The sequence below is a fragment of the Podarcis tiliguerta genome (genome assembly GCF_965153285.1).
Source record: "Podarcis tiliguerta genome assembly, chromosome: 10".
NCBI lineage: Eukaryota > Metazoa > Chordata > Lepidosauria > Squamata > Lacertidae > Podarcis > Podarcis tiliguerta.
Genome location: NC_139543.1, coordinates 44,326,753 through 44,339,068, shown reverse-complemented (window position 1 = coordinate 44,339,068; position 12,316 = coordinate 44,326,753). Strand labels below are relative to the sequence as shown.

Genomic DNA, 12,316 nt, shown 5'->3' with positions numbered 1-12,316 from the left:
CAAAACATGAGACCAAAGGTATGAACCTCACTGTTCTTCAAGGTCTGCTAGAGATTTGTATCTCATCCTAATCACTATTCACTTTCCTTCTCAAAGCTCGCTTTTATTTGGCATATTGCACCAGTTGTTTTTAGCATGGAAACTGTTTATTGGTGCATTTGAAGTGGAGCGGGGAGCTAGCTGTTAAAGTGAAAAGGCAGCAAATGAGGATTTTGCATTTGAAGAACTGGGTATCAAAAGTTTTATAGCAAGAGTTTGTGACGGAAATTGCTACAAGGAGGAAAAGAAAAGCACCACTAGGGAATTTAACTAAGAATATATCATGAGGCAGGCTATTTAGGGACTAAAATTACACAGGAGAGACTGGCAAGGGACACATACACTAAAGACAAACACAGCTACAATTAAATGTTAAATATAAGGTGTCACATCTTTTATCTAGTAGTACACAACCTGCAAGCCTCTGTAAAGTGAAGTAATTAGGGCCAAGTAACCAGAATATACGTGGGAGGCATTTGGCAGAGGAAGGTTCAAAGCTAAGTAATGAGAAGATTTCAATGAGAGGCCATATTTCTTGAAAGGACATTTTAGTAGCTTTGGGAAATTATCTGGAACCAGGCCAGGAACATAAGCATACAGCCAATAAGATTTGCCTGAGAGAAAACCAGCACATTTAAAGGCATGAAATAGGCCTTCTTTTCTATTATTTACTCCATACATCTCCTGATCCCATTCCTGTTAAAGCCAATGTGATAAAAAGTAGATGGCATGTAAAGAAATGGATCCAATTAAAAATGTAGTAGGAGGGAACAGAATACATTATTTTGCACTTTTCGCACCTTCAGGTTTATTGCCTGCTGAAAAATAAGGTTTAGCTCCATCCCTGTACTGTATTAGATAACTCAGAACAGATGGGTAGAGCCTTCCACTGAACAGAGGGTAAAGCGGAATTAGAAGCATTTTTGCCCGTAAGATTTTAATGGCCACTTCGGAGCCTCTCTCTCACTACTTATGTGCAGCTTTTATTTATGTTAACATGGAATGGAGAGCAGAAGAGACATTTATAACTTACACGTGCATTCTTTTCCATGTATGTTTTACATTCAGATTACAAACTGATTTAGGCAAAAAAATGTTGAAGTCTTGTGCGTAAATGTTGAAGTCTCGTGCGTAAAAAGCCTTGTGCCATGGGAACCGCTCTTCTTTCTTCTTCTTCTTGCCACAGCGTTGTTTGGTGGGACTTGGCATGTTTCATTCACAAAGACCCCGTAAGTCCCAGACTGATTACTGAGATCATATATAGGGAGTCCCTATTAGTGGTTCTCCCACGGACCAGAAGCACAACTCATGTCAATGAGGAATCATGCCTTCATTATAGTGGGTCCAACTCTATGGGACTGTCTCCCATTAGAAATCAGGCAGGCACTATGGTTTTCCGTGTGTGGTTAAAACAATTTTATTTCAGGAGGCTTTGGCACTATGAATGGTTTAATATTTTTATTTCCTGATATTTTGAACTACTGTATGTTGCAAATTTTGTATGCCCTGTATTTTTTTCTTGTAAGCCTCTTTGAGACTGTAGTCCTGTACAGTGTGGCTCATGGGGAAATTGGGGGTCGGAGACAGGCTTCCAATCATCCACAGCTCAGTAGGGAAGCACATGCTGCACATGCAGACGTTTTCCGTTTCAATCCCTGGCAACTCTGGTTGGAGTACCAGGGCTGGGAAAAACACCTGTCTCAAACCAGACATATAATACTGGACTAGACATTCCAATGCAGCTTTCATATATGTTCAAGCTGCCACACATCTGAAGCTTAATGGGAATACTTTTATAAGAAGTGGGAACAGGACAGGTTTTTGCCTTCTGTCTCATTATTTGCATACAATTAATTTATGTGAACAATCCCTCTTAAGTCACTGGGTCTAATTACGTGCAGGCGGTGAAGCACACCTGTATGGAAAACAGAAGCCCAAGGTTTCTGTGAACTTCAAACAACAAAATAGTTAAATTAGCATTGTTACTCAGTCAGAAGGCTGCCATTTTGGTTCATCTCCATTTATTTTTGTTTTAAATTATTAGGGCTTAACCAGATGACTCATTTAAAACATACTTCTGTGGCATCTTTATGGCCTTTATGGACAGTCCAGCAATCCTATATTACAGGGTGAGGTGCAATGTAGGGAGCAAGAAGCAGAGTGTGTTGAAATGCTAGAAAAGGGGAGGAGGAAAAGGCCTATAAAACTAAGCACGGGGAAATGATGACGTATTGAAGGGTGGCTTCTCTGGTTTAGGCAATGGTACAGCAGTCATCCTCTAAAATTTAACAGGAAAACATAGGAAATAGACTATGTAACTCACAAAATGCCATTAGACTTGGAGACAGGAAGAGTTGCATAGTTCATCACTAGTGACAGAGCAGGCATTAGCCAACCAGTGACCTGATACTTGTGCAACTACATTCCACAATGTATTCACAATCCAAACAAACTATATTTCCGTCACAAATGGGAAAGGGGGAAATGCATTTTAACAATGAGTTAAACAATGAGTGTGCCTTGGGTTAATTATTGGAAAAATGATATTTCTGCTGTATGGAAGCCCCTAAGTCACCAAGGGTTTGCAGATTCATTGGCTACCCTCACCTGGTTTAGCTGGCAAGTCAAAGCTGTTTCCTGGGGTGTGGCCACTGTCGCACGTGTACAGCTTCTAGGAGCCACAGGTGAGAGCTGAGTGGAGGGTGGACAAAGGTGGACAAACTACCCCAGGAGCACAGTATGTCCCCCACCAGAGGTACCACCCCTCCTCTAACACCCCATACAACACCACAATACATTATATTTCAAGCAGATGACAACACAAATGTTTGTTTCTTATTGGACAGTATAAAAGAAAATAGAACCATAAGAACAGTTAAAAGCAGCAGTTTTAAAGGCCTGGAGAACAAAAGTAAGGAACAAGATATTGATCTCACTGGCTTTAGTATAAGCAAAAGCTGTTTAAATGCATGCCCGCCCCCCCATCCTGTAGGTCCAATCCGGCATGGTTAAATATGGAATTTCCCTTTTGCATTGGTACAGGCACATCTATTTTATTTTAAAAGGCAGAGATACAAAGTGATGCTCTCTAGTGATCTTGCCATAAAAGTGGACTGTTACGAGATGGCCTAAGTGTACAATGAATGCACATGGCAAATAAGCACACACTGATGCACCAGTGCCATAGCAAACATATTTGACAAACTACAAATCTGTACTATAAATTGATTTATCAAGCACATTTGCCGCCTTACCAACCTTTGCCATGCAATTCATCTACCTCTCGATTTTTCCTCTCTACTGAGCAGCCTGTCAGACAGCCCAGCCATCTAGGTTGTTAAAAATAAAACAAATAAATCCTGGAAGCCAAAATGTTTGCTATTTGCCTCTCTCAATTTTTTCTCATCTTCTCCCAAGAAATATTACTTGTCCGACACATGCAATGAGCAGTTCAGCTCAGACTCCAGTTTGACATGATACTACCCCATCAGAGCATTTTACACTGTAAGATAAAGATAGACTACCTTTTATCCACCCATAGAAGGCAATTCCTCCCACTTCTGGCAACTGTAGTGCCATTAAAAATCGCAGAGCACTTGGGGGGGGGGGGCGGGCAGAGTGCAATCCACCAGGAACTGAGCTCTCCCACACAGCAATACATGCATGGCACTGCTGTACCAGGCGGTACTATTGACACAAGTGACCAAATTGTTCCCTTGTAACTGCAGTGAGACTTACATAGGGAATCCTATAGAATGGCTGTCATAAAAATAACAGGGCAGACATTGATCTATTGGACTGGAGTACTTTTAATAGTAGTTTCTGCTGTTATGCATTTCTTTAAAGAATTCATTAAAGGATGGAATCATAAACAAGAAAAATGTAATAAATAGTAATTATATAGGAGGCGTTATTGTTTTCATTTGTTGTTACAGTATGTATTTTTGTGTTTTTATATTGTAAACCGCCCTGTGATCTTCGGATGAAGGGCACTATAGAAATGTAATAAATAAATAATAAAATAAAGATACGCTTCTACACATGTCTACTCACAAATTACTTCAAATGATTGGGACTTACTCTTGGGTAGGTGGGTACAGGATTGCAGACTAAAGCAAACGCCAGAATATCACCGGCAAAAAGAATTTAAGTTGGGCCCTGGATTTGCTTTTCTCCCTTCCACATCCTTTTTTCCTTTCGTGCTGTGTCCTTTTGACTGCACTAAGCCTGCAGACAGGGACTGTTTTAACGGATTGTATGCCAGTTGCTCTGGATGCCTTTTTGGCTGGCAAGCAGGTTAAAAACACTCTCGGGTCGACAAATAAAATATGAACTGCTTTCATGCGTAACACACCCACCCACTCACCCCACCTCTTAGGACAGAGCTCTCCTAAATTGGCTTAACACAGAACACGTACAAAAATAAAGTACAACTTCACATTACAAGAAAATCCTTTAAGAGAGCAGTAAAAGCAACAGGCCAGATAACAACTGAATATCTGAATTAAATTTTGGTGGTGTGTGGATGTCAGCGTCCCTCTAGTCTTGGCCAAAATAAGAAGTCAGAAGGGGCGAAGTCAGGCTAAAAAAAGCCCTGGAGCGCAGCGGGGCGCGCCTGGCTTCTTCCTTCCCTTTTTGGGTCTTCCCACGCGGAGCAGGAGACGCGCGCCTCAACCCGCGGCCCTTTGCTGACTTCGCAGCTCCCGCGCAGCGCGTTGCTGGAGGCGAGCGCCGGCCCAGGTGAGGCGAGGCGGGACATGCCGGCTCCTCCCCTCCTCGCCGGGCTCCAGGTGTCGTTGGCAGCTCGGCAGTTGAAGGAGCCGTGGCTGCGGGGCGGCGGGAGAATGGCGGACTCTCAGCTGCTGTGCCTGGACGACGCTCACGTGAACGAGCGGGTCAGCGAGCACCACCCGCGCTACTACTACAGCGAGGAGCAGCGGAGGGCGCTGGAAGTCCTGCTGGCCAAGGGGGAGAAGGCGTACAAGGAGCGCCTCAAAAAGGACCAGCTGCGAGACTTCCTCTCCAGCCGGGAGCTGCAGGCCTTGCGGGGCGGTTGGCGCGCTTACGATGCCCACCTCGAGGGGGGCAAGCCGGTCATCGGCCCTTCGGGGAAGCCCCTGTCCTTGGCTTACTGGCCCGAGAGGTCCGACACCGAGATCCCACCGCTGGACATGGGCTGGACCAACACTTTCTACCGGGGAGTCAGCCGCCTCGGGCTGTATACGCACCCGCGCAAGGAAGACAACGCGCCTCACGTCAAGCAAGTGGCGCGCGAAATGATCCAGCAGGCGCAGAAGGTGGGTATCTCGCCTGGGAGACCCTCGGAGGCCGCGAGGGGAAGGCGCGCCTCTTCGGAGGCCTCGACAGCCGCCTGCTTCGTGCCTTTAGAAGCGCGGATTCAGGGGGCCGCGTCACTTCTGAGTGTTTTTAGGTGAAAGGGGACTGAGGCGTCAAGAGGAAACTTCTTACTTAGGGCAACGTTCGTTTTCAGCTCCTCAGGACCCAAGGCCGCTTCTCCTTCCGTAACAAACAAGCACTTGCGCCTTTCTTCTGCTAACAGGCAACTTTTTTAGTTTATTTTCAAGGGTTGCCTTTCTCATAGAATTGTAGAGTTGGAAGGAACCCTGAGGGTCGTCTGGTCCAAGCCCCTGCAAGGCAACGCAGCCCAAGGGACCTCATAGATATGCCTTATTATGGAACGACCCAACTCCACAGGACAAGCCCCAACATGATTTTGTAGTGTCCTGTATTTTGAGTTTTTCATCCAAGAAGTTCCTCCATTATGCCATGTGGATTTCTCCTGCAGAATATATACTGCAATCACATGCCCTCTTCAGAGGAAGGGCACTTGATAATAACCATAAATCTACAATCTGTTGTGCTCTCCTCTTCAGGTCACATTGAAATGAATTACAGGTGTACAAGTACTAACCAGCCATTGTTGTGCCCTTCCCGCTTACTTTGTTTTATGGCACTTTTATCCCTTACTTCCTCTAATGGGTTTTCCCCATTTCCTTAATACCTCACAACACTTTGTTAGGGTGGGCCTAGAAGTGGCGAGTGGCTGAAGATTATTTAGTGAGCCTGGCTGCGTAGAGACTTGATATTAGGTCTTCTAAGTCCTCACATCCTCACCATACATTTAAAACATGCTTTACTATCAGACTATCACACAGTCATGGCTTTCCTGCAAAGAATCCTGGGAACTGTAGTTTATGGGTGCTGTGAAGTGTAGCTCTGTGAGGGGTAAAATATAGCTCCCAGGATTCTTTGGGGAAGAAACTGGATTATTTGGAGTAAATGATACTCCAGCCAATACACCAAGGACTGCTGGGAAAAATAAACAAATATTGGGTGAAAAAAATTGAAAATATAAAATCCAGCAGCTACTCACACATATCTCCACTGCTTTCTCTGTGTTTTAGGATTGTGGTGCATGTATGTCAAGGACTGTATCCTTACTTGTTAGTCTTCTATTGAGCCACAGTCTTAGACACATTTAGGGTAAATAAACTGAGTTTAGTGGACTTTATTTTCTTGTAAATAGGCCTAGCCATGAGCAGTCTAAGTCATAAGACATTGGTCATGAAAGGCATTTTTTTATATAGGGAAAATCCTGGAAGTTTTGAAGAGCACTGAAGTAAAAGACAGTCTGAGGAAGTGTGAAATATAAAATAGGTTCTAGACAGGAAAACTGGCTGAAACGTCCTCTTTAATAGAGGGCAACTAACAACTTTAAGGGCACCCTGCAAATTACTCAGAAGTAAATATTCCTAGACAATTTGCTTATAGTATGTTTAAGAACTTCCTAAAATTATAATCACTGGTACTTAGAGGAGCCAATTTTAATCATTATGACTTCATTTGAAGGCTCTAGATTCTGTTTTGACTTGTATGGCGTTAAAATACCACAAATGAACTTATTATTTCTACTACATTTGTAGTGTTGTTGTTGTTCAAAGTGTCATACATGGTTCTCCCCACCACCTTTGATACTCACAAGAATCCCATGAACTCCACTAGACTTCCTTCCCTAGAGACACCTGAGTAGAGACTACTGCATTCTGTCAGAGATACTGTACAGTAGTTGCAATATTCCTTCATTAAGCAGGGAATTGAACTTTCTGATCTCCAAGGTCCTTCTATTTATTACAATTCTATTCTAAACACAGGGGCGGGGTGGCGCTGTGGGTTAAACCACAGAGCCTAGGACTTGCCGATCAGAAGGTCGGCAGTTCGAATCCCCTCGACGGGGTGAGCTCCCGTTGCTCGGTCCCTGCTCCTGCCAACCTAGCAGTTCAAAAGCACATCCAAGTGCAAGTAGATAAATAGGTACCACTCCAGCGGGAAGGTAAACGGCGTTTCCGTGCATTGCTCTGATTCGCCAGAAGCGGCTTAGTCATGCTGGCCACATGACCCGGAAGCTGTACGCCGGCTCCCTCAGCCAAAAAAGCGAGATGAGTGCCGCAACCCCAGAGTTGGCCACGACTGGACCTAATGGTCAGGGGTCCCTTTACCTTTACCTTTACTTTTTTATTCTAAACACACGAGTGGATTGCACTGGCCCAGGGTCACCCGTTGACATTGATGAGTCTGAGCAGGCATTCAAGTCCTGACCTTCTTGATACTAGGAACATAGGAAGCTGCCTTATACCAAGTCAGAACCATTGGACCATCTAGCCTGTACAGTATTGTCTATACTCACTGGCAGCTCCTCTGCCAAACTTTCAGGCAGGAGTCCTTCCAGCCCTACCTGGAGATTGAACCTGGGATCTTTTGTATGCAAGGCAGAGGTCTACCACTGAGCTGACCCAATATTCTAACCATTACACTACATTTGTGCTACTCATATAGTTAAAATTAAACTGTATTCCATAAAAGTATGAGTACTCTGATGTATGTGTTTTGTGGATAGCAGTCTTAGGCCTAAATACTGAGCATGCACTGCTTACTAAGCTTCACATAAGACAGAGTAGTAACACCTCAGACATCCTTTTCCTGGAGACTGTCAGGATTGTGTAGTAAGTATTCTATTCTAATTACACAATTGTTAGTATAGAGTTCTAGATTAATTAATTCATATGAATTTTAAAGGTGTGATCCAATATGCAATTGTATATACAGTACATAAAAATTACTATTGTATCCACCCTTGTATGTGTAATCTTGTTTTAATTGGTTGGTAGCCAAGCCATATTCAGAGTTGACCCACTGAAATTAATGGACTCAATTTAATCTAATTCCATTCCATTAATCTAATTCCATAACAGAATAAGCAATGGAAGGAGAGAGTTACAGCCCAAGATAGAAAAGAGGTGGTAAGGGGACACCTAAGTACTTTAAAGGAATTCAGATCTCCAGGGTCTGATGGGCTGCACCCAAAGGTACTAAAGGAGCTTGCAGGTGTAATCTCAGAGCTTTTGTCTTTGAGAATTCTTGGAGAATTGGTAAGGTCCCTGCAGACTGGAGGCAGGCACATGTTGTTCCCATCTTCAAAAAGGAGAAAAGATTCCCTTTACAAATATGTTCAAATGAAAGTATTATTCACCTGTGAGCTCCATCATTATTGAGAGTAAAGGTTCTATAAAGTCTTAGATGAGCTATACTTTTGTAGTCATTCGACCTCCAGCCTTTAAATACTTTTAGCTGATGTCAGGGAGGGCAATTTGCCAAACCTTCGAGTACCAGCAATCCAAATGGGTAAGACTGGAGGTCTTACAGTATTTGGCAGTGGAGCCCCAGGCTTAAGAGATAAGTTATTTGCTTTTCAAATCCTGCTGTTTCCATACACAGGTTCAAAAGTGCCAGGTGGAAAGATGGAGCAATAATTTGTTTAGTTATCAAAGAGATCTCAGCAAACACCTTATTCCAAAAATCAGCCAGCCCACATGTGCTTATATGTGCCAACTGCACAGCAGCCCCTCCAACACAGTGAATATGTACCTGGGTGCACAAAGGAGAGCTGTCATTGAGTAAGGTACTAACCATGTACCAACTTGAAAGAGGGCTATTGAGTTTGAGACTACAAACTTCTGTATGTCCCAACTGGATTCCCACCATAACTTTTGTCTCTGGGCCCCAAAAGAGACATTAATAAGGAATTTTATAAGTACAATATAGAGACCAGTGCCTGTGTCATGTCTTTAACAGATTGTTCAAAAGCAGTTCATTACCTAGTGTCATCTCTTTTAGTAGTGGGACTGATGAGAAAGGACCTCAGTTGACAGCCAGGGAAAGGTTTCATATCAGCTCTGTATGGTTTCATATCAGCTATAGAAAGGGATCTGTTTCTGTATAATAACTAATTAAGCAACATAGTTCACAGGATTTCCATGACACAATATCCTAAGATCCTAAGATATCCCTTTTTTCCTAAAGACTGGATAATACTGTAGTGGTTTAAGCAAAGACAAGCCTGGTGCTAATTAATATCATTGCCCATTTAATCCAAACCTGAAAGGTCATTAGAGAAAACATGCTGGTTACCCATGTCAGGATCTAAATTTGTACAAACCTGGCAATGGATATACCATGATCATGACTACAGTGTATTATTAACTAATTAACTAAGGGCAAAGTGGTGGGACCACCATTGCATCTGCAGTCGTGCCGCTCATTGTGGCCATGGCAAAGGGTGGGGTCGGGACCCAATTGCTGCACCAGCTCCTGGCTGGTGTGTGATGAGGCCTGATGCCATTGTGTGGCAGCAGTAAGAGAGTCTCAGGATCCAACAAACCCAAAGCTGGCTTGGCCTTGCTCCCTCCTCACTCTTGGAACATGACAGGGAGAGCAGGGCTGGGAATTCTCAGTACCTTTCTCTCTGCCTTCTGATTATTTTGATCCTTGTTCAGATTTCCTGGCTTCCTTCTCAAGTGTCATTGGAGGCATTTCCAGAGAGCTTTCATTGTCAGGACCTGAGAGTATTGTTCCATACTTGTTTAGACAAGTGAGGTGCTTTTAACTCTTGCTTGTCTCTGCTGGGTCTATAGAGTGGACTGGGGTCAGTGCAGGCTGTGCCAGACATACTTTGGTTTCTCATGCTTGTTGTTGGCCAGAAGAGTGGAGTTACTTTGCCTTTCCCTAGGACACTGCATGCTTCCAGGGGCCTTCTCTGATCTTATAATTGAGACTGAGAAGGCTAGAGTTCCGCTCTGAATGGAAATTCATTTATTGCAGCTAATGCAAAAATAAACAGTATGCCTCAGAAATTTTCAGAAGCCAGTAAATGCAAAGTAAAGTTCATGGAATTAGTTCTTTTCCATTAACTGTGCACTGATGAAGTTTAGTGTTATTAAACCGGTGCTCAGTGAAGCCTCTGTGTATCTCTTGCCACTTCATTAGTAATCAAAATAAACTCGCGATGCCTTACCATGTCACGTAAGTGGTCTATCTGGCTCAGTTTCCTCTGCACTGATTGGTAGTAGCTCTCCAGGGTTTGAGACCAGAAACTTTCCCTCCCCAACCCAGAGGTGCCAGGAGTTGAAGGTGGGACCTCATACATGCAAATCATGTACTTTACCGCTGACATATTTCCCTTCAATGAACTGTGCCATTGCATCTTAAAAATCTGCTTTGTAGCCATAGATACATATATACATATACACTGCACATTGAGATCTTAATCAGAGGATTTCTCGGTGTGTCTGCTTTCGAGGTCTGTGAGGTGGGCATTCACAAGAGAGATGGCATTTTTCAGGGCTGGCCCACCCATGAGGTAATGTGAGGCGACCACCTCAGGCAGCTGCATCCACAGGGGCAGCAGTTATAGCCTCCAAGGACTGTATTGCCCGTTCCAGCTGCTGGTTGGATCTGTCATCTGTTCAGCAGCGCCCGCCCCCCTGCTGCCTCTACAGTGGCCTGTTGGTCAATAGGAGGTGCTGCTGGTCTTCTTCCATCCTTGTTCCTGATGTAGATCTTCACTTAGTACTCCTTTCTCCCTGACTGGGAGGAGGTGGCACCATTTCGTGATTTGCTTCAGGTGCCAAAATGTCTTGGGCTGGCTCTGCCTTTTCTGCACTGGCTTCATGCCTTTGGAACTCCCTTTCAGTAGAACTGCAGTGGGCAGCTATACTTCAGGTTTTAGGGGAGGCCTTGTTATCATAAGTAAACCCCACCTGCGATCACTGGATGGAGACTGGAATATTATGTCTGAGTCTGTTTCCACCTTCTGTGAATGCTGTTTTATTGTTGGCTTTAGTAAGAGTTTTTATATAGATGCTATGGAATTTTAAAATGGAACACATTACCTCTCGGTATACTCAAAGGTTTCCTCTTCAGATTTTTCAGTCTCAGGTCTGCTCATCTGATGCATGACCTTTTGGCTACACAAGTCTCCTGGGAAGCAGACCAGTGGCGAAAAAATGTATAGGATGTATACATGTATGTTACATGAATGTCAGATGCAGCTAAATTTTTCATGGCTTTAAGAATGGATGATTTGTAGATTACAGCCTTAGTGAAATACTTGCAAAGCATTGGGGAATTGCCTAGAGTCAACTTGGATACCAGGAAAGGTTGCATCCTTCCTTCAACTCCATAATTTTTCCAACTCTTCTCAATTTGCCTTCTGTTGGAAATGGGGCTTAATATTTTCCTCTGAATATACCCTGTCATTTGAAAACCAAGCCCTCTTTCCATCCCCATATTGTTTCTGTCTCTTTCTGCCGCCTGCTCTCCCAGTGCTATATAATATCTACCACTGGAGTAATCATACTTGCTTGAGCCATAGCAATGCTTTGCAAGACTGTATATTTCAGCCACCGATACACTGGTTTACAGTGTGTTCATTTTAATAATTTCAAGATTTTTTGCTGGCTTTAAAAAACGGGAAAATCTCCAACCAGCAGTCTGAAGGTGGTTGCGTTTAAGAGAGTAATCGGCTTTCTTAATAGGTTGGCATCTGTTTGTCTCGTGAGACAATGGAAGAGTGCACCTTCAGAAGTGAGGTCAAGCTGTTGGAGAGTTACAGCGCCTGCTCTGGCTGTAGAGACTAATACAGAAGAGACCTGTTTTGTTACAGCTGGGGCAGATGAAGGCGTCCAGTTGTGCTGATGCAGGAGTACTATGGCATTTCTTCTTTCTGCGCTCCTCCCAGCGTTTAAGAGAGCAATCAGCTTTTGTAATAACTGCTCATGTTACCACATCCTAAGGCTCTTCTTTACTCCTCTAGAAGCATTGAGATGTTCGCTGCCATTATCTGTGTTAAAGCGCGAGTCCTATGAGGAAAGTTTGGAGGAGTTGGGTGTGTTTAGCCTGGAGAAGAGATGATTAAGAGGTG

At 43.7% G+C, this 12,316-nt stretch overlaps 1 protein-coding gene across 1 annotated transcript in view; it reads left to right on the top strand.

Moving 5' to 3' along the window:
* Positions 1-1,024: 1,024 nt before the first annotated feature.
* The window catches only part of FAM83F (family with sequence similarity 83 member F), a 29,493-nt gene continuing 18,201 nt past the window's right edge, over positions 1,025-12,316 (top strand). Inside the window, exon 1 of the mRNA XM_083400457.1 lies at positions 1,025-5,336. Coding sequence (XP_083256583.1) covers positions 4,797-5,336 — 540 coding nt within the window. The 5' untranslated portion in view covers positions 1,025-4,796. The remainder of the gene's footprint in view (positions 5,337-12,316) is intronic.